The sequence below is a fragment of the Aplysia californica genome, unplaced genomic scaffold, assembly GCF_000002075.1.
Source record: "Aplysia californica isolate F4 #8 unplaced genomic scaffold, AplCal3.0 scaffold00094, whole genome shotgun sequence".
Classification (NCBI taxonomy): Eukaryota; Metazoa; Mollusca; class Gastropoda; order Aplysiida; family Aplysiidae; genus Aplysia; species Aplysia californica.
Genome location: NW_004797364.1, coordinates 48,115 through 74,495, shown reverse-complemented (window position 1 = coordinate 74,495; position 26,381 = coordinate 48,115). Strand labels below are relative to the sequence as shown.

Below are 26,381 nucleotides of genomic sequence, written 5' to 3'. Positions count from 1 at the left end.
CGAGTTCCACTGTACATATATGCATACATGCATACATGCATACATGCATACATGCATACATGCATACATACATACATACATACATACATACATACATACATACATACATACATACATACATACATACATACATACATACATACACACATACATACATGCATGCATACCTACCTACCTACCTACCTACCTACCTACCTACCTACCTACCTACCTACCTACCTACCTACACCGACTGCTGTAATAAAGGTTACATAATTTCTATAGAGTATCAAATGAGGAATAATTTTGCAAGGGTAAAACAAAACGAAATGTGTAAGACAAGGTAAAATTAATAAATGGGTCGCCACTGTTCAGAGAACGAGCGCCGCTTCTGTCACCAGCGACCGGTCACCTCACTTACAATTTGCGCACGAGTTGTGGGCGGGACTTACAGACAGATTATGACGGATCACACGCTTCCTTCACCAGCAGCTGTACATTTATTGTTCGGGTGGTCAACCTGGGTAAACAACCCATGATTGGACCAAACCCTCTCTGATTGGACATAGAAGAGACTAAAAATAACGACAGGTGAAAGGATGATGACGGCTCGCCCACAGCGGCAGGGGCCAAACTATATTTTATGACAGCGTCGGACGATAAGAGATTTGGGTGCCCTTGCTAAGACAAGTAATTTTGTTTGATCGTTGTTAAAAAAGTGTGGCCGTTGCCCCGTTTTACACAGTAATTATAATTATATAATCTAGATAGATATTTAGAAAAAGAACACAAGGGTGGGGGTGGAGAGTGGCTTTTTGTACAGGTGGCCGTATTATACAGGTGACTGTAATAGCAGATTCGACTTTGATGATATTATTATAAGGTTCTTGTGCTACTTTACTGCAATGAAGTTGATGAGGGTGACAATGATGGCACTTCACGCATGAAAAGGACATGGCGTCAGCATTTTTTCTAAAAGATGGGTATGGGCTACGTTAATCCTATACGGAATGACCCCTTCCTTGTATTCCTTTATTGTTCACACAATGTAAAGAGTTCTATAAACTAGGCCAATGATAGTACATAACAAGATGGGCCACTTCTCTCTTTGAGCCAATTAAAAAAGTGTCCTCAAAATTTGGTGGCGCCCTCTTCACAAAAGCGCACTCTTTGCGAACAGAGTTACTCTACTTGAGTTTTAAAAAATCAAAGTGAAACTAGCAAGTTTTGGGATAAATTTCGGAAGAACGCTTTTTAAAAATGATTACGCTGACAAAAAACCTCTTCCGGAGGAAAGGGTGATGGTTTTCTTCGTTAAATTTGACTTTAGAATGAAAGGCGAGAAGTCATTAAAATAAAGAAAAAACTAAAACTCCGCACTGAACGTACCCGAACTGCTGGTGAACAGCAGTCGATCTGCGCACGCAAGGAGGTGCTATTCCTATTCTTCTTCTGGAAAAACGAAAGAGAGCTTCAAAACAGACTGCAGCGCCATCTGAAGCAAAGAGCATACTTCCTGCGGACACTTTTTTGGCTGAGTGGCCCATCTTGTTATTCACTATCTTTGACTAGGGCTAGTTCTTGTCAATGATAGTACATAACAAGATGGGCCACTTCTCTCTTTGAGCCAATTAAAAAAGTGTCCTCAAAATTTGGTGGCGCCCTCTTCACAAAAGCGCACTCTTTGGGAACAGAGTTACCCTACTTGAGTTTAAACAAATCAAAGTGAAACTAGCAAGTTTTGGGGTAAATTTCGGAAGAACGCTTTTTTTAAATGGCTACGCTGACAAAAAACCTCTTCCTGAGGAAAGGGTGATGGTTTTCTTCGTTTAATTTGACTTTAGAATGAAAGGCGAGAGGTCATTAAAATTTTAAAAAACTAAAACTCCGCACTGAACGTACCCGAACTGCTGATGAACAGCAGTCGATCTGCGCACGCAAGGAGGTGCTATTCCTATTCTTCTTCTGGAAAAACGAAAGAGAGCTTCAAAACAGACTGCAGCGCCATCTGAAGCAAAGAGCATACTTCCTGCGGACACTTTTTTGGCTGAGTGGCCCATCTTGTCATTCACTATCTTTGTTCTTGTTTCTGGTATCGAATTGATCACATGCCAGTTTTGTCCGCTTTGAAGAGCTATTTTTCAGAAGACTGGGAGAAATAATAACTAACAATGTTATGATGCAAGAACCTCAGTCAGCTGCTGTAAATACTAGTATTCTTATGCAGAATTAACTGAAATTTTGAGGGAAAAATAACAGCTTCTGAGAAAATAAAACATTAATTACGGTTTGAAATATCTTCTTTTGGCGAATAACAATACATGTAAACCTTTCTAGCCTATTTTTAATGTTCAACACAGAATTCTACACCTAAGTGTAGAATTCTGTGATGTTCGACTATATAATTTTTGTGCTAATGTTGGGTATCGATTCCTTCTATTAAGTATCGTATTAGTGGTATCGTACAAAAAAACCCCAACAGAATATGAGCTTCAAAATTTATGGATACAATCTTTGATTAAACACACACAGTTGCAGTGCAGTTCGTCTGGATCTGCTAGATCTACTAGCTGAGCCAGTTCTCTTTCTTGGGGTCCCCCTTCTCGTCGTATAAATGAAGGCTGTAAGTCAAGTTATAAGAATTTAGGTATCGCTTTACGTTGAATTTCGGGTTTGGTGCTGGGTGTTGTGTAGTTGGGCTCACTGATCTCGCCCTAACTCAAAAAAGTTGGATTAAAATTAAGTTCTACTGTTCAGTCGGCGATTTTGTAGTAATAGGTAATATGGAAAGACTTCCGTAACGAGCGACCACCCCATCAAACACAATAAAGAAGAGGCCTAGACCTAACCCTACCCCGGCAGTACCCCTACCCCTAATCCTACCCCTAGATCTACCCCTACCCCTACACTCCAAGTCCAAGTCCAAGCCCTCAATTCTGCTCTGTCTCATAGTGGTCGCTCGTTACGGAAGTCCTCCCGGTAATATGAATGACAAGCGCATTGTAACAATGACGCAGTGCACAGAACATGTCATCATTGTATTGTTATGTACAAGAAAGGACACACATTGGACATTATCTTTGACAACACATCACAATATTGAAAGGCTGTACAAATACAGTTATCAAAGCCTCTGTAGCTTCATGTTCAGAGCAGTTTGTTCCCTTACTGAACTGCTGCCTTTACTTTAGTCTTTAGCTCTTGTCCTGCGTCTGTGCCGGGATGTGAATCTTATCAGCAACCGAGTACATCGGACGTGCCGGGCAGGCCGCCGGGGTCACTCAGTGTGTACTGTTGGTGTACAGCGCGCGCGCCGGGAAACGTGTGTTTTCACCATGAATACCGTGGGAGTGTGTAATCGATGATGAAAATAACGCTCTATCTTTTATAGCTTTCTATATTTATAAAGTGTTTAAACAAACAAACACATGAATAGCCCCCTCTCACAAGCTATAAGACATTACTAGTACTACTAGTAGTTACGCCCATTCGTATTATACCTTTCTGGACATTCTTGTTGTTATGAATGACCTGAGGTTCGAAAGGGGATAATAGTAATACTTACTTTACTTTTACTTTTTAATCCTCTGTTGCCGTTAAGCGTCGAGGGGAGATGCAGTTTTCTATGGTAGGCCAGCTCCGCAGCTCTTTCAGTTGTGATGTTATGTTTTCTTAGGGTTTCCTTGACACCCTCGATCCACCTTTTGCGTGGCCTTCCTCTTTCTTTATAGCCTGAGTGCTTGGTGTTGTAGGCTCTCAAGGCTGGCTGGTGACATGCGTAACTGGTGGTCAAACCATTTTATCCCTGTCTTTCTATGTAACGCAGGCAGGACTCAGTGCCGATAGCTGCTCTTACTTCATTTCTCTGCCTGTCTCGTCTTGCGATGTTAAGGGTTTTGCGAGGACATTTCATTTCGCATGCTGTGATTTTGCTTTCATGGGTTTTGCTTAAGGTCCAGGTCTGGCACTGATAACATAATGTTGATGAATATTGAAGTGATAAGCTGTCTCTTTGTGTCCATGGAGATGTTTGGATGAGATGGTGCGAGCTGGTAGGTGACAGCGTTGGCTTTTTGAGTTTGCATTTCTATTTCTCTGTCTATGGACCCGTTTTCAGAAAAAGTGCTGCCAAGGTATTTAAACTCTTTCACCTGTTTCAGTTGTTTACTATTGACATGGATGTTCAGGGGACTATGGTTTTGGCTCACTTTCATTTCTGTTTTTGATATGTGCTTATTTTCATGTTGAATTTCTCACAGGTGTTGTTGAGTTTGGTAGTGTGATTTTGGAGGCTTTGTTGGTCATGATGAAATAGACATTGGACATGATTGGTCGTCTGCGAACAGAAATTCATTTAGGCTTTCTGGGTTAAGGTTTGCTTCTTGCGTTTTTGTGTCCATATATATTATAAACAGGAGGGGAGATAGAACGCATCCCTGTCGTACTCCAGATCTTACTTTGAACCAGTCTGTATTTCCTTCCTCCTGTTGGAACTCTACTTGTTGTCCGTGGCAAGCGTCTGGGTTGAGCAGTTCTTGGAAGTAATTTTCCCATCTTTTCTTGATTGCATGTTTGCCGAGAATGGCGTTTCCCTCTTTATGATTTATAATGCATGTCGGGTTGTATGGGTCTTTCCTTATCCGCATGCTCTTCACACTTTTAAAAAATTCACTTCGGCTTTCCTTACAGATTTTGGTCATTTTGTTGCCATATATTTTCCATGCATTTTCTTTAGCAGTTTTGATGATTCTTTTGGTCTCTCTTCTCGCTTTCCTGTAGTCTTCTTTGGTCTTTGACTTCTGCCATTTCTTGAATTTCTTCTTTTTCATTCTAATTGCTTCTTTGGTTTCATCATTCCACCAGCTTGTTGTTCTGCCTTTGTTTCCACCTCTTCGTTTGGTGCCACAACAGGTTTTTAGTATTTCTGACAGGGATTTTTTGAATATTTGCCATTCGTCTTCTATGTCCTTGATTTTGATCTCAGGTGACAGTTTAAAGTACTCCTTGGTAATGTCATCCTCGACTGCTTTCTTGATGTCTGGTTCTTCCAATTTTCTTAGGTTAGTCGTGGTTTTTCCCCTGTTTTTCTTTGTTTGTTTTGCATTGTGGGTTGTGAGAGTAAGTATCACAGGTCTATGGTCCGTGTCGAGGATGTAGCTTGGAACCACTCTCGAAACTTTGGCTGTATGTCTTTGTTTTCTGCGCATCAGGATGAAATCAATTTGTGAAGCATGGTTCAGGTCACTCCATTTGTACCAGGTCTTGATTTGGCTTTGTCTATGTTGGAAAAATGTGTTCGTAATCATCATGTCGTGCTCAGCGCATAGGTTTAGTATCATTTCTCCATTGCTGTTGCAGTCTGTATCTTTATCGCTGTGGGGTCCCAAGTACTCCTCCCATGGGGTTCTTCTCCGTCCAACTCTGCCATTTAAATCTCCCAAGATAAACATATCTTCTTTGTTCTTGATGGTGTTAATATGGTCACTCAGGTCTTGGAAATATGATTGTCTATCTTCCTCTGTATAGCTGTCGTTACAGGGAGCGTATGTTTGGATGTACGTAGTTGTTTTGCCACCTTCTATGAGTTTTATGCTCACTATTCTCTCTGAGACCTCTGATTGATTTCATAGATTGTATCCATTTTGGCTGGGTGTATGATGAAAGCTACACCATGTTTGGCTCTCTCATTTTTAGGTGTTCCGCTCCAGATCAGTAGGTAGACTTTATGGGTCAGCTTGCTGTGGTTGCCTCTCTTCCTTATATCTCACAAGCCCATGATTGCTATTTTCTTTCTTTCCATGAAATCCACTATTTCTGGTTCTTTGTCTCCAAGTCTGCTGACATTCCATGTGCCTATTTTAATCGTTGTTCTAGCTCGCTGTCCGTTTACTTTTCCAGGTCGTTTTCCGTTTGAATCTGTCCTTGTTCTCCTTTGATTTTTTTGTAGCAGTAATTATCCGCCGTCGGCTTGCTAGGCCAGTCACGGTTTCACCAGAGCCCCTTTAGCCAGCAAGGTTTCGGGGTGACCCGGGTCGGCCTTCACGGCTAGCATAATGCCTCAGTAACATAAAGTCACACTGTACTTCACCCAGACCCAGCTATCCCCTACTTTGTCCTGTTTCCACCTCCCCCGACGAGGACGAAGGGTTAGACTTTGGGAGGCAAGGGGATAATATGGGTCAATTTCCGAATGTTTTACACTCAAATTGTTCTTTGTACCAGCACCTGCACAAATTCAAAACTATCAAACAAGCTTATTTTTTATCAGGTAGTATCATTTCATTCAAAATCAAGCTCATTTGAAAGATTTTGTATAGAAAAATGGAAGTCTTGTTTCCTGACTATCCTTTCGAGCTCCTCATGTGTAAGTGGGTCAATTTCTTCTATAATTTCATTGGACGAACATCTAGAGCTACCATCTTGGCGTGTTTTGAACGAGACGTATGCCTCGATTACGAACCAAGGCAGGCGGTTCTAGAAGAAGGCCACAAACGCACACAAACTCAAGCAGACTGACACACACACACTTGACCTGCGTGAATGGGGATCCGACTCCGGACCTGAATTTCACGTAAGATGGTGTGCGTGCGCTGAGCCAGGGGCTACACTGATTCAGGACCAGAACGTAGGCGAGGTACCGAAATTGGCTTATCGGGCGACATAAACCCGGCTCCCGCAGGACGAGGGTTAAATAGTTTATGCATGAAATGAAAATTTAGTGCACTACATATTATAGGCTTATTTTTTCTTTTTGTTATAGCAAATAAAATAAAATATAAAATATTTTGTGATTTCCAAAGTGATACAACCTCCAGCAGTTTCAATAGAAGATAGAAAAGAATAAAAGTAAGCAACACTGGCCCCCATGTATGTTATGCATAGCAGCATAGCTGCCACTTTCCCTCTAAATATCGGAAACTCCGTTTCATCTAGCTTTTCCCGCTACTTTCCTCCTTCCTCCGCAGGACCGCTCTCGGTCGCCAATTGTGGAAAACACCGAACCGGGAGAGAGACGAAAATGCACCCTGCGCATGTCCGCCCGTAACTTTCTACTTCTGTTCTTCTGTGCCAAGCACTAGTTTCACATTGTCAATTGTGGAGTAACAGGCAACAGTGTCGATCGAGCATCTGGAGGTGGCGCACCGAGTTGTCATTGGAAAAGGCGGAAATTCGAGAGAAATTGATGCAGAATGCAAAAATAAATAGACAGAGTTGGTATGAGAAAGAAGCAGCTGGTGTGCGACTCAAAAGTTCATTAGAAAATTGAACAAGCCGCTTGCTGCACTTTGTGTTTGGTGCAAAGAAATCACGGCACTCTCCTTGTACAATTGCTGTCTTGTTTGTTTACACGACGGCTATTGTGGCTGTGGAAGTGAATCTAGATCATAGATTAAATCTAGCTCTAGATAGCCTAGATAGTCTATCTCAAGATATAATCTGGATCTACACATATATTTAGATATCTAGATTCTAGATCTAGATTTTAGATTAGATAGCCTAGGCTATGATTTTAATTCAGTTTAGAATAAGAAACACACTACGGTACAGGTGTACTAACCTAAAATGCAAACAGGACCGCAATTGTTCAGGAGCGCCGAAATCGCTCAGTACAGCGGCAAAGGTGTTGCCTCCTTAATCTAATCCAATACTGCTCTACATCGATGTAGAAGTTTAAAGTGGAAGAAATCTTTTTATGAGACACCCGCTGGTAATTACAAATACTGGATTTTTCGTCACCAAACTGTCAAATGCTCGGTTAGTCAACTTAGCACCTTGTTGTTTTTTTCTTTCAAATACATTTTAATTCTGTTGCCTATGGTTAACAAATATAACAGTTGACAGTGACAGTTTTCCCTTCCGAAACCATAGGCTAAATTTTCCAGTATATTTTGCCTCTGGATCTCACTGGTTTCACTCCGGCCTTCGGAGACGCGAGTACGCCTTCACGTGAATTTCCTCCTTTTTTTAAATTCCTGAGTGGCAGCTATATAATGGTTAAGTAGCAAAAGTTGTCTCATAGTTTTAGGTAGGGCTAAATTGGGAAGAGAGTTAGTGTGCTCTCTAAAGAGTGTTTCCAGGCAAGTTTCAATCTAGTTCTAGTTTCCTTTTTTGTAAAAAATACTATAGTCTTTGCTGGAGAAGACTGCATTTCTACAGTTGTTCTAGTAAAAGTAATGATCTGATTTGAATTTCTTCACATAAACATAACATTTGATTGATGGACAGAAAGGCCTTGGTAATGTTGAGCAATTTATAATAGCTCCTTGCAATTTTTTGTACAATAATTCATATTTTTGTGCCATTTTTTATGCATGTGTGGGCTTTGTTCATGATGTTGTATTGCCATTCACTCTAACTCTTTGAACGGATGCTACAGATTTTATTTCTTTTCAAAAGAACTCCTGGAGACCAAGTGTCATTACCACTGATTTGAGGAGATTGGATTAGATACTTCAACTGGTACAAGGGTCTCTTCCCATATTTTTTGGCTTGGGAATCATGTTTTTAAGTTCAATTGATCATGTTTAAGATTAATTTAAATTAATGTTCCCAGTAAGAAGGGTAGACTAGTTCAAATGATCAGTGTGCTTCTAAGTCTGATTTGAAATAGAACATGTTTCAGAATTGTCCCCCAACACTTACACAGTAAAATTTTACTCTTTTGTTTCTTCAGTTGATTGGCATTCATCGTCTGTAAATGAGAAATGACTGATGTCGATGCACTTTGTTGATTGAACACACCCATCTTCAAATTCTCTTGCCATGGATCAGACTAACTCTGTGTTTGGGACCTTCTCTGCTCCTGTTACCTCTAGCAGCACAGCAGCGTTTGGCTCAACGTCAGGTGTGTTTGGTGGAAGTTTTGGTCAAGCTCCAGTATTTGGGTCTCAAAATTTATTCGGATCAGCGTCTTCAACCTCTACTTCATCATTTCCTGTGCCTCCCACAACTGGTGGTCAACAGTCACAGAGTCGTGTCATAAATTCGACTTCTTCAGTCACAAGTGTTTTTGGCGCTCAGCCTCTGTTTGGTGCAGCTGCACAGAGTTCTGGTGGTAATACGTCTAGTTCCGTACTTGGGAAATCTACTCAAGCTGCTACGACTGCGTCATCTGTGTTTGGTGCAGGGTTTCAGACATCACAGCCAACAAATGTCTTTGGTAGTGGGTCAACTTTCCAGACTAGCAGTATGACTAGCTCTGGGAAATCCTTTGACACCTCTCCCTTTGGGCAAACAAAATCATCTTTATTTTCTGTTCCAGCTTCTAGTGGTTTTGGAACATTTCAGACTAAGTCGACAGCTGTGTCTGTGTTTGGAGGAGTTGGTAAAAATGAGAAGAGCTCTCCATCTCAGTCTTCATTGTTTCAGACAGGGAAGTCAACCACAGCTAGTGGTTTTGGGAGCGGGACATTTTCTATCTCAAAATCAAATATTCCCTTTGGTAAAGCTGCGACTCAATTAACAAGCGCACAGCACTCAGCATTGTTTCAGAAAGCAAGTGGTGCTCAGAGTGTATCTTCAGCTCCCCAGAATATACCATCATTGCTCTCTGCCACCCCAAAGTCCATTCTTGACCCGCAAGTAGCCGGAGATCCAGACAAACCTCGTCCAACTGCTGTTGGCCTCCCCATGGTAAAAATGGAGAAAACAAAAGGCACAGGGTCCCAGGGCCATCAGTTACTTCAGTCAACAAACACAGACCTTCAGAAACAAAATTTGTTCAAAGCCAAAGAAACTAGTTCACTACAACCTAAGTCCTTGTTTGGAGGAACTAAGTCTGAAGTGGGTGTCAAAGTATCGCCATTTTCCACCCAAGGCCCTTCATCATCGACCTCATCGTCTAAACCAGAAAGCAACCTTTTTGGTGCGAGTCAGAAATCTTCAGTTCCGTCAGGCAGAGTGAGCTTGTTTGGAAAATCCTACAACAAAGAGGAGGACCAGGGTGTTGAACAGGCCCACTCCTCTAGCCAAAGTGAGTATTTAATTGCCTTTTTTTCTGTTGATTTTAAGTTTTTATTGAATTCTGCCATCTAAAATATAGAATGAATGTGCATAGAGGTAGTTTCTAATATTAATGGTTGGGAAAAGTTGACAGGCCATATCATCTTTTGATAGTTTGTATTTCAAAGCACAACCACTTTATTAAAAAAACATAACTGAGAAGCACAAGATGACATGACAATAATATTAATTGATATTAAAAACTAAGCTTTAAATATGGCTTTTGCAGGAGACCTTGCAAATTATTTTAAGCTTTAACCAGTTGAATGCCTAGACAGGTTAGCATGTTTCACATTATGTTTGAATTTTCCTGTTTCATTTGAAAATACCAAGTATGTGCACAGTATGCACAAAGATTACTTTACATTTGCCATTGGACTTAAACTTGTCTGTTGTTTCCAGTAGAGTAGTTTCTTTTTGTGTAGGACAACTCAACAAAATATAGACAATTAATTAAATGTCTTTACTTTTGGGCATTAAAAAGATGGCCAAGTCTTTATATGTAAGTAAGGCCTCTCCAATACTCTCCATTGACATTAGATGTCTCTGTCAAGAAATATTCTATTTTCTGGTCAACATTTTTTATTCATTCATTCTTTTCCATTTTTAAAATGTTTAATGTTTGAATATATAATATTTCAATTCAAAGTTTCGAATTTTTTTTCTTATGAATTAGACTCACCTCGCAAAACTTTGAGCAAATGGAACCGATCAAGGGATGTGGCTGGACCAACAGACAGAAAAAGACGAGAGTCTGAACATGAAGATGTGGAACGTGATCCAAGTAAGATGTTTGTGACTTGGATGTGGATGAGTTATGAGTGAAAATTGTGGTGTCATCATTATTAATTAGATCTCCTTTTCATTTCATTGACATTTTATTGTTTGTATAGCACATTTGAGAAGATTGATGGTAAACATTTCAGGAGTAAATATGAAGAGTTTATTGTCAAAGAAGCACATTATCATAGTTAAGCAATGATTTTGATACTGCAGCTTAACTTTAAGGCCATCTGCTCGTGAAATTTCTAACATCCATATCCCTTGAATAAATTAACATAGCAATGATACTATTTATACTCTTAAACATTTTTAACTTCACGCATTTTAACCAATTAATTTGAAATTTTCACACGTCACACAAGCTCATTGTCATTCTTGAACAGTACTCACTATGGTGCACTGGTCTATCGTTTTTGTCCGAGATGTCATTCATAGGGTTTTGATAAATGTCAAATACTGTGAAAATGTGTGGGTAACTTTGAAAACAAAAACTAAACACACAAAGTTGGACTCCTTCAAAATTTTTTGCCACATAAAAAGTGGCTTCTATTCATTGATTCACCATGCTCCAGCTGAGGGAATCAGAAAGAAATCACATCATTGAGATGCTTCAGGTGGGCACTGCGCTTGCGTTAGTCGCGAGGAGGTTCAGCATGAACAGACACACTATGTATGCCACATGGGGTCACATGGCAGTGATAAACTCCCAAAAGGATAGACCCAAGCAAACTGGACTCAGAAAGACAAAATGAAGGGAGGACACATTCATCTTAACGCAACGCTTGAGAAATCAATTTCAACCGACAAACAAAGACCCATTCGATCTTTGTCATAACTGTTTTTCTTCGTCTGAAAGAGGGAAACCTTCGTGCTAGAGGCCTATTTTGTCGCATAAAACGGCAGCCCCATCACATCCAGTACAGACTTCACTGGGCACAGTGTTGCTCATCACGTGATTTGGAATACATACATGTTTTCAGATGAGTCCCAATTTCGACTGGAACAGCATGATGTACAGGCCAGAGTCTACAGAAGACCCAACTAAAGGTTATATCCCAGCTTGCTTCAGGCTAGCAAGTAATTTCGGTGGAGGTTGTGTCATGGTGTGGGCTGGAATCAGTGATACTGACGAGACCACACCATGCTTGTGGGAAGCATTACATGCACAGCTCAAGGCTAAAATCAACCCAAATTTTTTAGCCCAATGTGCTTTTCTTTCAAATTCAAGCCCAAGGACAAGCATTCGTTTCATGATAATACACCTGCTCAGAAGGCTACTGTGACTAATCAATTTCTTAAAGCTAACAACATTCCTCTCCTGCACCCTTGACCTGCTCTTTCACTAAATCTCAATCCAATTGAGCGCTTGTGGGACATTTTAGATTGGGCCATTTGTGCCAGACCACGCCTGCCCCAGTCCCTTGCTCAGTAAGAAGAAGACTTATTTCAAGAGTAGAATATCATCCCTCAATAGACAATACCTTGATTTATCCCGTCCATGCGTTGATGATGTGAAGATGTGAACAACGCCAGATGTCATCACTCGTTACTGAAAGTGTCCCTTCTCATTTACATGTTCGTTAATTTAGAGCTATTATTTTTGTGATAATGAATGAAACTGGGAATCTAACTCCTTTCCTTGAATTCGAGTTTTCTTTGAATCTGAATTCCACTGTATTCTTCTTCTTCTTCTTCTTCTTCTTCTTCTTCTTATAATTATTTCTAAGGTTAGAACTGTACTTGAACAATTTTTGCTTTAATTGCTTTCTACTTTCTTTGTTTATTTGCCAGCTGAGGTAAAGAGATCGCGAACTGCTGATAGTACATCTGGTAAGTGCTTATGCAGGGTGCAAAAATTGAGTATTTTTTTGTTGAAGATTTGTGAGATGGATTGGTTGCTGGTGGTAGATAATCATGCTTTCATATTTTAGAGTAATTTTTCACCTTTGTATTTTGAATATGTTCCTCTTGTGTAATGGCGTGTGGTTGGAGAGTGCCACTGGTAGGTTCTACATCTTTGCTTTCCATCTGTTGTTTCTGTATGTTTGTCTTATTTTTTCCCAGCTTTAAATGACCATTATTGTGTAGATGTGCTTCTCTTTACTCAAACAAACAGACACCTTATGTAACAGTTGTTAATTAGTCTTTAATATTCTTCTATGCTAACCTGTCTGATCCTCAGGAACATGTTTGTAGTCAAGTAGAGGATTCTGTTTGTTTGACTGTTTTATTTAACAAATTTTTCTTATCTTTTATTTTCCCGATTAATAAGAGTACTATTCCAAGATCTGATACCGGTGGGGCTTTCAGCGAATGTCCCTTTAGCTCAAATGAAGTTATATTGATGCTTGGGTTGAGGTAAGATCCACCCCCCACCCCCCATACAAAGCAAAAAAAACCCCCCTGTAGTGTAGATTTTTGGCTTGGACTCAATTGTTCTGATTTTGTATCTCTGAGAGCATTTTCAGAATTTGCTGTAGTTTTTTTTTTGTCTCCATCATTAAAATGAGCTATCCAAAATTGCTAGTTCTGTGGCCAGCCATGAATCAATGATCTTATTAGCCCACGGCTGTTACGAAGCGGTACTTTAGTTCGCAGGCAGCCAGCGTTTGTATCTTGTAATCTGACCCCGGTCGCAGGGTCATTATCTCGTGGCCAAGGGAATTCCTCATGTCCCACTGACAGCTTTGTTCATTTCATTTTTAGGACAATTAAACTAGCAAAATACGCCGATATTTCATTTTTAGGACAATTAAACTAGCAAAATACGCCGATCGGTGACTTTGCAGTCATTTTATTTTGCCTGTTTGGAACAAGAGGGAACTTCTGCACTTACTGAGAAAGATACAAAATTGTATGAAATAACGATAAATTTATATAGCGTTCCAAAAATGGCTCATATTTTAACATTGCCCTTGGGGGTGTAGATTTTTAAATCAACATTTCAGTCAGACAAAACCCAAAAAATTCTTCAAATTCATATAAAATACACCAGAAATGGTCAAATATCAAAACACACTTTGCTGTTTTTGTGCCAAGTCCACGGTTTTGGAGTAGTGAAGAGTTGATTGCAGTGTCACCTTTTTTTCTTTGTTGGAGGCACGTTGGATAATAGGATTGGATTTGGCATGAGGTGCTGAGACTGCATTACAACTTTCAGCTGTTGTTGGATATAACGTATCCCAGCTCCTCTTCTCTCTAGCTTTGCCACAGAAGCATGGATAAGTTTACCACCCTGTTCCCCATGTAAGGCCAAACCAAACCCATATGTCTGTATCCACGGGATGCAGTTGTTTTCTAGAATGTGGTGTTTGGGAAGTACCTTTTCACTAAAGTGTCTCCTGTATAATGACATGTGTAAGTTTTGATGCATGTGTCAATATGTGGTAGTCTGTCTTTTGACACTGGTTGGCTGTGTGAGATGTGGATGTGAACGCCCCTAAATGCGTTGCTTAATTGACTGAATTTTTTTTCGAGACTGTAAGCGGTGTCAATTATGTTTTGGCTTTAGGTATTTTCTACTATTTCTTTTACAATAAATGCAGTGAGGTCTTTATAAACGCGACTCATCATGTATTTGTGGCAGTGATTGCCAATGAAAGAGCGGCTGTGATGTGCCTGCGGTGTGATGTTTTGTGAGTCAAGTATGGTGTCTAAATGAGAACAGATAGGGCCAGAACAGGGTTAAGGGGTCATGCTCTGACTCAGACAACCTGTCTTCTTTCTCCGTCAATTGTTCTGGAAAGTTAATTCTCTCCTCTTCAGAGTCAGAAAGTACTATGCAACCTTCTAAATGTCTAATCTCCCCATTTAGTTCCTCGATCCCCACGGCTCCAGTTATTGCCATAATGCGTAATGACGACTAAACTCCTTTATAGTCTTCCTCAGATTGCTCACTTAGCTGTATGTCTATTATGTGTTTCGTTGCCTCTAGCGAACGATGATGATTCAGAACAACACCCTGAAGAAAATGAAAGTATGGTGGTGCTACTTTATTGTATTCAATGTTTATAAGTGGGAGGTGTAAACTGTAGAGAAAACGAGCATCAAGAGTAGTTTCAGAAAAATTAGGCGGTTATAGTGCCCTGATAGCAATGTTTCTTTATGTCTTATCTTGTCCACGCAAACTGTGCAGATGGTTTTTGAATGTATTGTCTGTGAGTCCATTGTAATGCTAACTCCAGAGGCCAAGAGAATGTCTGACACAAGTTTAGAACACTGCAGGGGTCGCATTTTCTGTACCTTCTGCTTGCCGAACAGTGTTCTGCCTCCACAATCCTGTAATCTTCGTGCAGCTTTTGAAAATGCGAATCTTCTGTATGTTTCTCTGTTTCTTAACTGCGCTAAAATATTTTAAAAAATCAATTGGAGAAATGTTGCAAAGATAACGCGATTCTAAAGTCAAGAAGAAAAATAAAAAATCAAGTCCATGTGAATCACAGGGGAGGGGTACCCTTTTTTAAAAAATCATATAAAATCACACCTTCGCCTTTCACAAATAACACTTGCTCACACAGTACAAGTATTGCTGTCTCAAGTGAAGCACAGAAATTTCGTGAAAATTGTCGGTTTGGTTTTTGAGATAATAAACTCCAAAATGGAATGTAATTTAAAATGCATCTTTAGCTGAATAAAACACTTGTGCTGTAAAGTGTGTAAATGCTGTAACACCAGTGAGATTTCTGGAGCAAAAGTGGGATTGTCTAGTTAGTCCTAAGATGTGTCTTTAAAATGAGATGTTGAACAGGCTTCTAGGTTTATCAGATCGGGAGAAATAACGAGGGAAAGTGATACGAAAATTACCAGAACTGAGTTACGCAGGCACAGCGGCGGGCATCGCTATCGTCACGGTTGTTATGCACGGGTTTATTACCTTCACGCGGGAGGTCAGACCGGGGCTCGGTCACAAGGAGCACTTTCGGTGGGGTTTTAACAGCCGTGTGCCAAACAGGCAGGGCTAGCTTTAGCTCCCAGATTTTTTTCTTTTCCTCCGTATTTCATAGGGAACTTGATATTCTTTTGGTTCTCCTATCCATAGGAAGTTCAGGGCTTAGTCTCGTCTGAATATAGGGGCTCACTTTGTTAAAATAGCTATTAGACTACAGTAACATTGATTTTTTCTTATTTTTAATATGTAAAGGAAAAAAAGTGGTAATACTGTTTTTGTTTCTGTTCCTTTTCCAGGTACTGATGGCTCAGGGTCGCTCACTTTGGGTCGAGCCCGCACCACTCGGAAGTCGGTGGAAGACACTACTCGTATGAGCATTATCGTCAAGGATATCCCAGCCCACCTCAACAAGGGCACTATTCTACGCAGACATTTCTCTCGTTTTGGTACCATCACTCGGCTGTTGCCTGTTCCATCTAAAGGTTCTGCCAACATTACCTTCCAGTCTCATGTAAGTTGTGCAAGAACCAAGCTCTGCTTTTCTTTCCCTCTGTTGTCTTTGTCTGTCTCTCTTACTCCCCCTCCCCCAAGACGAAATGAGTTTTTATGTTGATTTGGGTGTCAAGCAAACGAAAACAAAATGGCTTAAGTTTTTGCTGCCTATTGTGTGGTATTTATCCTGTTGGACAAAGAGACAGCTTATCACCTCTAAATTCATACCAACATTATGTTACCAGTGCCAGACCTGGACATTAAGTAAAACCAATGAAAGCAAAATCACTGCATGGGAAATAAAATGTCTCCGCAAAACCCTTAACATCACAAGATGAGACAGGCATAGAAATGAGAAAAAGTAAGAGCAGCTATCGGCTTTGAGTCCTGCCTGCATTTCATAGAACGACAGAGAAATAAATGGTTTAGCCACCTGTTACATATGTCATCTGGCCTGCCCGCCTCGAGAGCCTACTACACCAAGCACTCAGGCTATAAAGGAAGAAGAAAGCCATGCTAAAGGTGAATTGAGGAAACCCTGAGAAAACATAATAACACAATTGAAAGATCTGCGGAGGTGGCCTAACATAGAAAACTGCATCTCTCCTCGATGCTTAATGGCAACAGAGGATGAAAAAGGAAAAAGTCAAGTTAGTATCCACCAAGCCGAGAAACCTCCTGTCGACCAGAAAAACCACCAGACTTGGCACCTGGAATGTTCGTACAATGTACGAGGCAGGGAAGGCACTGCAGGTTGCAAGAGAGATGGAGGGCTACCAACTGGACATATTGGGTCTCTGTGAGACGAGATGGACGAATGCAGGGGAGTGCCAACTTGCTTCAGGGGAAACAGTTCTCTACTCTGGACATCTGGAGGAAAACTCGCCACATACAGAAGGAGTAGGTATTCTGTTATCAACACACGCCAAGCGGGCTTTAATAGGATGGAAAGCAGAGGGCCCGCGACTAATATCAGCTGAATTCCGTTCACAGAAGTAAGACATCAACCTTCATGTTATCCAGGGATATGCCCCCACCAATGATAAGGACCAGGATGTGAAAGAGACTTTCTACAAAATGCTACAAAATACTATTGATCAGGTTAGAAGGAAGGACATCTTGATTTTAATGGGAGACGTCAACACTAAGGTAGGCAGTGACAATGTAGGATTTCAGGAAATCATGGGGAAACACGGACTTGGAGTCAGAAACGAGAATGGAGAACTATTTGCAGAAATATGTGCAACAAATGGGCTCATGATAGGAGGGACTGTTTTCCCACATAAACAGATACACAAATCAACATGGGTGTCGCCAGACCAACAAACTGAAAACCAGATTGACCACATATGTGTCAACAAGAAATTCAGAAGATCAATGAGGGATGTTAGAGTTTACAGGGGTGCAGACGTAGCTTCGGACCATCATTTGCTCATTTCAACCATCCGACTAAAACTAAAGCGAAGACAGGGAATTGTCAATAATCATAGGTACTGATACAACGTGGAATTTCTGAGAGAGCCATCATCAAGAGAGGAGTTTAATGTAGCAGTTAAGAACAGGTTCCAAGTGTTGGAAACACTAGGCGAGGATAGCAGCTTGGAAGAAACATGGGAGGCAATAAAAGAAGGCTGGACCACGGTGTGTCAAGAGGTACTGGGGAAACGGAAACGGGAGCACAAGCCATGGATATCGGTCACCACTTTGAGGAAGATAGAAGAAAGGAAAAAGAAAAAGGATCAGGTAAACAGGAGCAAGACAAGAGCAGCCAAAGCAAAGGCCCAAGAAGAATACACAAAAGCAATGAGGGAGGTAAAAGTCAGCCTACGGAAAGACAAAAGAAACTATGTAGATGACCTAGCGCGCGAGGCAGAGGAAGCAGCAGGGGCAAGAAACATGAGAGGACTGTATGAAACCACCAAGAAACTTGCAGGCAGATACAAGAACACAGATGTGCCAGTGAAGGATAAAGAGGGAAAGCTTCTCACAAATCCAGACGAACAGAAAGAACGCTGGAAGGAGCATTTCAAAGAGCTGCTGAACAGACCAAGGCCAGAAAAACAGTTTGACATTCCACCAGCAGAGATTGATCTGGGGGTAAGTGAAGAAAAGCCTAGCTTAGAGGAGATCAAGGAGGCGATAAGACACCAGAAAGCAGGCAAGGCAGCCGGCCCAGATGGAATTCCCCCAGAAGTTCTCAAGGTGGATATCGACACTGCGGCAGGGATTCTCCATGGAATTATTGGCAAGATATGGGACAGCGAAGAATTTCCACAGGATTGGAGAGAGGGATTGCTCGTGAGACTACCCAAGAAAGGAGACCTGCATGAGTGTAAAAACTACAGAGGAATCATGCTCCTTTCCATTCCGGGGAAGATTTTAAGTCGTACCATACTGGAAAGACTGAAGGAAGCCGTGGATGCAAAACTAAGAGAGGAGCAGGCAGGATTTCGTAAAAAGAGATCATGTACAGATCAGATTGCAACTTTGAGGATAATAGTGGAGCAGTCCACCGAGTGGAACTCTTCCCTGTACGTTAACTTTGTTGACAACGAGAAAGCTTTTGACAGCCTAGATAGGGACTCAATATGGAAGCTCATGCGCCACTATGGAATACCTGACAAGTTCGTGAGATTGATCAAGAAGATGTATGAGGGAATGAGTTGCAGTGTCTTACTTGGAGGGCAGCGAACAGACTCGTTTGAAGTGAATACAGGAGTGAGACAGGGATGCCTGCTATCGCCTTTTCTCTTTTTATTAGCAGTGGATTGGATAATGAAACAGACAACATCGGGACAATGCAGTGGCATACAGTGAACCCTTTCCAGTCAGCTGGAAGACTTGGACTTTGCCGACGACTTGGCACTTCTTTCCCACAGTCGAGCCCAGATGCAACAGATAACAGATCGCCTCAGGACCTTCTCCCGTAGTGTTGGACTCCATATTCACACGGATAAAACGAAAGTTCTACGAATGAATGCAGCCGACGTTCCTATCACACTGCAAGGGGCACCATTGGCGGATGTTGAATCCTTCACCTACCTGGAAAGTGTTATCAACAAGGCAGGGGGAACAGACGAAGACATCAAGGTCAGAATCCAAAAGGCAAGAGCAGCATTCATCATTCTCAGGAATATATGGATGTCTAAGGAACTGGGATTGAACACCAAACTGAGGATCTTCAAAACAAACGTGAAGACTGTTCTACTGTATGGTTCAGAGACATGGAGGCTCACAGCATCAGCAGCAAGGAAACTGCAGAGTTTCGTAAATGGATGCCTACAAAGGATAGTGGGGATCAAGTGGTACGATGAAGTCACGAATGCTCAATTGTGGGAGAGAACAAGCCAAAGGCCAGTAAAGGAAGATATTCAGATGAAGAAATGGAAATGGATTGGACACACCCTGAGGAGACCCCGGACAAGCATCATCAGGCAGGCCTTAACATGGAACCCACAAGGAAAGCGTAAGAAGGGAAGACCTAAGATGACATGGAGGCGAGGGGTATCAGCGGAAATTGAAAAAGCGGGGACATCATGGAAACAGATAGAAAAGGATGCTCAGGACAGGCTTCGCTGGAGTAATGTTGTTGATGGCCTGTGCTCCACTGGGAGTTAAAAAGGGCAAGAGAGAGAGAGAAGTTAGTATCCTGTTGGAATTACAGTCTACCCTGGGCTGGATGGGGATTTAGATTGTTCACTACCACACCTGTAGGTTGCCCCTGGAGTAGTGTCTTTTTGTCACAATTGCTTCTTCAGGCCAACTCTTTTTCATAACAGTCTGTCAAGTGAGTGTCCTGTCTTTCTAAATACAAACCCTCAATATGACAAGGTTTTTGGGTGTGCCTTTCCTTTTTCTTGTTTTTAACTTGTAGAGTGTTCAACCCATATATTATATGAAGGAAAGACAAGGAAGAGATTCACTTGATTTCTAACAGTGTGTGGATGTGGTTAAGGGCTCTGAGGACTTACATGGTTAAAATGTAAAGCATGAACATTTATGTACCATTGGAGTTATTATGAACTCTTTCAAGTCTTAAATTTGAGGTCTGGAGATAAGATGTGATACATGGGTGGTTGGCAGGTGCTCTGGTGTGGTTTGCTCTTTCTTTCCTATCAAACATCTATTTTCCTTCTCTCTCCTTCTCCTCTTTTATGTTTGTTACTTTCTTGGAACACCTCTAATCTTCTACACTTATATGACCTTATTGTATTTCAAGTGCCAAAAAACTCTTAATAAAATCTAAGATGTGAAAGAAATCTATTGTCCTCAGAAAAATTCTTTCACAACTGCTTGTACAGTGTCATTTGCACCTGCCACAGAAATGATAAATAGTCGACATACATGTGAAAAGTATTCTTCTCTTTTGATTCGTCTTGATAAATACAGCTCAGCTTTTATGACCTCACTTAGGGACGTGACTGTAAATTAGCACAGATACTTTTGTTTTTAGTTAAAACTTTCCATCTCTGGGATGTCTTTGCACGGCGCACTGGCAGTGGAATTTTAGTTGCCGCGGGGGGTTCCCCGCCGGGCGCCTTATCACGTCGGGGTCACGGGGGTCAGCTCCCTGTCGCTGCTCTGTCTGGGCCGACTTAATTTTTGGTACTTTTCAACGTACAATTTAAGGTGTATCCTTGTATTTATGGTAATTCTCATTTAGTGCACCCAAAGCACGCATTTCTGCTCTTGAGACTCAAAAAAGAACGGACGTTGTAACTTGTCTGGTTATTTCGTTAGACGCGCTGGAGTCGGCAATGCTAAATTGTAATTTTGTTGGGACTAGCGTGAATGAAAAAAAATCAGTATAAAAAAAACGCATCGTCAAAATCTGTCGAACTTTCGGAATATGAACGACATAACATTAGTGCAGATACTCAGATAAGATGGTATCTGCGCTTATAATAGAAGGCTGTAATTTTGCAATTTTATCCATCGAGCACACAATTCGCTACGAAGTAATTCCTCCAAATACAACTTTATGTGTCTAATATAATCATGAATATTCGCATATTTTCTCGAAAGTTTATAAAAGTTATCATGAAGTTTCTCAATGAAAAGTACAAATCGATTTTAGTGCTAGAATATATCTTCAACGTAGATCTAATACACGAACAGTATCTGTTACACTCCAGAAATTGCTTACTTTTCTTAAAACGCTAAGTCTAGGTTTTGTAAGTTGACTGAATAATAAGGATGACTTCTCGTAATTGGGTTATAAGAATAATTTCTAGCTTTCCAGGGACACTGAATCAGCACCAGACTTTTCCAGCTTTTTTTACGTTTCTATGACCATTTGCAATAACTGACGATGTGACTGATTTATTTACATTCATAATTGTGTCCGCGCATATTTCCTACACAAAAACTAAGAATGAATGTTTTAGCTGTCATTATTTTTATTCCATACTAGAAGTTTATCTCTACCCATGTATTTACACGGTTTTGTGGTTTTTTAAATCGCTTATATTATATCTTTTTAGTTGTATGCAGGCTGCCACAGACACAGCATGATTCATGAACAAACGCAGAGTAACTTTCTCTTGTTTAATAGTAAAATAAGAGCTAACGCTGATCGTCTTTAGTTAAAATATGCAGATGTGCATCTTTCTTCTCTTATAACTTGACTTTTACTACTACCGCAGATTTAAGATTTCTCATGGTAAAAGACATGATATTCGTAGTCAGTTTAACACAGAATTTGGAGAGATCTGTCGTGCCTTTTTTAAAATAACAATCATTTATTCATAACTTTGTAACTAAAATAGGACAAATTGGGTACTCTACAAACACTTGTCTAGAACAAAAACTAAGGCACAGAAACTAACCATTCTAACGCAGAATAAATCTCAAGACATTGAGCTTTTAGTACATCCGCGTAATGGTTTGCTGTGTGGGATGGGGAAGAAGTTATATCGTTTTAAACATAGTCAAAAATGCGAACTTCCCGACAGACACCGGCAAAGTCGCCTCAGGGCTCATTAACCCCGTGACCCCGAGCCGGGGAGCTCCGGTGGGCTGCTAAGTCATGCGAACTAAAAGTAACAGAACCGGGCGAAAAGTGACGCCGTGTTTGATATGTATGATTTTAATCATTTTGTTGTAAAATTAATTTCTTTGTGGAGATCATGAAGCAGGTGGTTGAAGGGTATCACTTGGTGGTCTTACTTCTTTTCTCTCCCTGTGTTGTTTCAGTCTGTCTTGTCTGTCTGTCTGTCTTGGCTGGCTGGATGGCTGGCTAGCTATTTCCCTGCACTTAATGACCATTATTGTGTCGATGTTCCACAAAGCTGCTTTTTTTCCTTTTGTTTTGCTTTTTTTATCCTTTGAAGTTGTTCAGGTGTGCTTCTTTTTTAAAATCATACTTATCATTTTCACAGGAAGAAGCAGCAATGGCCAAAAGCAAAGGCAGACAGCTGGAGAAGGGAGGTCCACAGCTACAGATATTTTGGCGTGCCTCTGGTTCTTCAGTGAAATCACCAGAAGCTAACAAGCCTTTCAGACTTGCAGTGGCAAAAGACAAGAGAAGTGAGATGTTTGAAAGTCCGTTAACTCAGCTCTTGTGAGCAGCACTGTCATTTGTATAAATAAGCAGCCTTTTTTCCCATTGTACATAGTGGGTGACTAATTAGTGTTTCTCAGGTTGGAGGATAGGGGTAAGTAATGGACTTAACTTAGCACTACTTAGCTCTGCCATTTAGCATAGAGAAGCAGTGAATTTACAGTGTCTTCTCTGCACCTATTGTTCACTGTGCATGTAAGCAGTGGGTGGAGGGTTCGTTTTAAATAAAAAGTAGTTGACTGAAGCCTCATGGTGTTGAGCCTACCTTTGAAATGACCTGTTTGACAAAAGTGAAGCACTTTGAAACCTGTGCAAAAAGTCACCTGGTGTCACTGGTAGGTTTTACTTTTCTCCTCCTCTCCCCCCCCCCCCCCCCCCTCTATCTCTCTTTGTCTCTCTCCCTTTCTCTTTCTCTTTTTTCTGGCTCCCTCTCTGTCTCTGTCTCTGTCTCTGTCTCTGTCTCTCTGTCTCTCTGTCTCTCTCTCTCTCTGTCTCTCTCTGTCTCTCTGTCTCTCTGTCTCTCTCTCTCTCTCTCTCTCTCTCTCTGTCTCTCTCTGTCTCTCTCGTGTTTTTGACTGCAGTATTTTTCTTCCCAGCATTAAATGACCATTATCTTATTGATGTTCTTCTCTTTACTCAAACAAACAAATAAAGCTAAAAGTTGGTTCAACTCCTGATTGTGTTTCATTCCTCTAGGCCCCAGTAAAGTATCTTTGTCTAGTGTGCCTGAGGGTAGTGTCGAGGATGAGCTGGCCAGCATGGCTGGGACTGCCGATGTTCAGGTAAAGATTGACTTACAAGTTTTCTCTTTAAATTTGAGCAAATATCTTAGAACATGCTAATCATCTTGGGCTAATAGAAAGGCCCTCTGCATATCAGCAGGATGTGTAAACCTTCCAATCCTGAAACGGCTTACAGGAATGTTTTCTTTCAAATGCACAAGTGTGACTGCCTCTTTCTTGTTTTATTTCTTCCTTGCACCTTCCATCATGTTCTAACCACCGGGCTATGTACTTTGCCTTGTACTTGTCCTATTTGTATCGAGGAAAGAGTAAAAATTCACAAACACTAAAGAACAAAATGGGTGGTCCTTTGTGGTCTGCTCCATGAACTTCTTTTCAGCAATCTGAGAATACTGCTTTCTTTTTTATTTTATTCTTCCCTATGAAGACTTTTTAGTGTTGAGTAAAGGTGGACTTTTCTCATTTCCCAGTATGAAATTGGGCCTGTGCGTAAAGCTCCAAAGGAGCAAAAGAAGACCTCACGTGAGAAACCTCGTCGGCGGTCGCCAACTCCACCACCTTCTGCCCCAGCTCCAACTGTTGTGCCGGCGTCTACTTCTGATTTAGATGTTGCTAAAGGTAACAGTGGATGTGTCTGGAGTTTTCTCTCGCATTATGTTATTATAGGCTTAGCTGACTATTGTTGGGGCAAATTTGTTACAGAAATACATTTTTTAAAGGTTCTTAGACTCATCATGTCATCACTTCAGAGATGAATGTCAGTTCAGATGCCTCATTTTTCTAAATGTCTTAACAATTTCAAATGAAAAAAAAATGAGACTGGTGTCTGTGGTAAGGTGGTTAGTGCTTGCTATGGCAAGTAGAGACCCAAGTTTGATTTTCAAGTGGGGAGAGGTTTTATTGAATGTCAGTCTTCCTGCTGGAATGCTGTATCTCTTTCAGCCCAAGTTGGTTCTGACAGACAAGGATGAAGCCAGCTTCCTAAATGATCTAAATTATGTGGATACCGGCGTTAAAACACCTACGTTGGAAAAAAAAATTAAGACTTAGTTTCCCTCTTTCTGAAATTTTGTCTTTTGTTCTTGAACGACTATAAGAAAGATTGATAGCACCTGAAAATTTTTTGGTCTCATTGTCTGATCTTATGAGTTCTTAAGCATATTTTTTTTAAGGTCCCCATAATGCTAGCTTTAAATTTGGGAGAAGATATCCCATAGTTTTGTTTGAAGGAGTGTATAGCCTGGATTTATGCTTTTTACTCCGCAGGTTTATTGAAAACTTTATGGGGAAGCAGAGCACCTGATTCGTCGAGCAAAATAAATGTTTTGGACGCACGAGATAAACTTCTCCGATTGTGTGAGTATCTTGCTTTTGTTTCTCAATGTGTCAGGAAAATGAGAGATCCTTATGATAGTTTGGTTGCATTTTTTGAAACCCTGAGTCACCCTGTATGCCCATCTATTTTAGAGGGGTCTGTTTAGATATTGTTCTATTGTGGTCATTTCCTTCTGTTTAATATGTGTGTGTGTGCCTGGTGAAAGGCACCAAAGGATGCGTTTTGAAGAGTCCCGCTTTTTTGCATTTTCATGTACAGAGATCATTTCTGAACCATCTGCTTTTTGAATTCTTCAGTAGTTGTTGAGATATGGGTGATTTTGTAAGGCAGGGTACGGAAACAAAGTTTTGAGAAAAACGACTTGAAAATTTCCCCTTTGTTTCTCCTTCAAATTGGTAGATCTATGCTTGGAGATGACCCGACAACACATTCGCTACTCACAAACCAACTTTAAAAAGCAACAGAGATAAAAGAACAGCTTCAAAATGTTTATATTACGTCTTCAAAACAAATTCGCCACCACCTTGAGCAAGAATTTCCAAGAAATTAGATCTAGGTTTGGGCAGGGAAGAAATATGCGATACAATTTGCTCTCCAAAAAAACGACAGGATGTGGATGTGCAAAGCTTCGCTTTATTTACACGTTCTAGATATTCATGCGCACTACTCGCCATTAGAGAGGGGAGAGAATGACCTAAATTTTGGTATGCAATGCGATTGGGTTGACTTTATGAATGGACAAGAGAAACCATCCGCAGTGTGTACTCGGAAAAACAGTTTTCTCACACATTATTTGAGATTATGCAATATACCTCATGTTATAAAACATCAATAAAAATGTATTTTAAAGTGAAAGAAACTCCAAGTTCTTGTAAATATCTATATATTAATGGCTTAAGAGTCCATTTTTAATGGAACTTAGTTTTTGTCAAAAATTCTATTTTTGACCTTTGAAGCCTGATATCTTGGTTCGAACAAATGCATCTTTTGGTACCTTTCACCAGGCTCGCTCACATATGGGGCCCAAATGAAGAAACTTTTTTTATTTCTGGATCAAGATTTTAAAAAATAAATAATTTGTTTGGGGACTGACCCACAGAAGTGCCATGCAAAGTTACATACGCATTGGCAAAGTAATAAGTAAGCTAGAATTTTTTTAACAACAGCAGATGAAAGTGAGCAATCTATGGTTTGCTTCGTGTGTAAATCCTAAATAGAAAAATAAAGAAAAATAATCAGCCTGCCTTTTATTTTGCTTTGGCTGCAATTTCTTTACCTTTTTCTCTCCTTTCTTAGTACGAGGACGTCAGCAGTCTGATTTGGCGTCTGCCAAGGCATTTGCTGGTGACTGTCCGGATCTGTGCCCTGAGAAGGAGCGGTATTACAGAGAGGACATACGACGACTGGCGCTCTATGAGGTGATCCCTGAAACACTGAGCAGCCTGGTGAGTCTCTGTCTACTTTTACAGCTGTATATTAGGCCTCTGTGTGACTTCTGAAAGGTCGTGTATACATAGAACGTCTGTGTACAATGTTATGTAGTGCCACTTTTCCAGTTATGACTGGGAAGAAAAATATTCTATAGATATTTTTTTG

At 40.7% G+C, this 26,381-nt stretch overlaps 1 protein-coding gene across 1 annotated transcript in view; it reads left to right on the top strand.

Moving 5' to 3' along the window:
- The first annotated feature begins 2,420 nt into the window (after positions 1–2,420).
- The window catches only part of LOC101859920 (germinal-center associated nuclear protein), a 65,090-nt gene continuing 41,129 nt past the window's right edge, over positions 2,421–26,381 (top strand). Inside the window, exons 1-10 of the mRNA XM_005095029.3 lie at positions 2,421–2,602; positions 8,654–9,952; positions 10,658–10,765; positions 12,556–12,594; positions 15,949–16,163; positions 22,525–22,672; positions 23,403–23,488; positions 23,920–24,067; positions 24,716–24,805; positions 26,082–26,230. Of these exons, the coding sequence (XP_005095086.1) occupies positions 8,743–9,952; positions 10,658–10,765; positions 12,556–12,594; positions 15,949–16,163; positions 22,525–22,672; positions 23,403–23,488; positions 23,920–24,067; positions 24,716–24,805; positions 26,082–26,230 (2,193 nt within the window). The 5' untranslated portion in view covers positions 2,421–2,602; positions 8,654–8,742. The remainder of the gene's footprint in view (positions 2,603–8,653; positions 9,953–10,657; positions 10,766–12,555; positions 12,595–15,948; positions 16,164–22,524; positions 22,673–23,402; positions 23,489–23,919; positions 24,068–24,715; positions 24,806–26,081; positions 26,231–26,381) is intronic.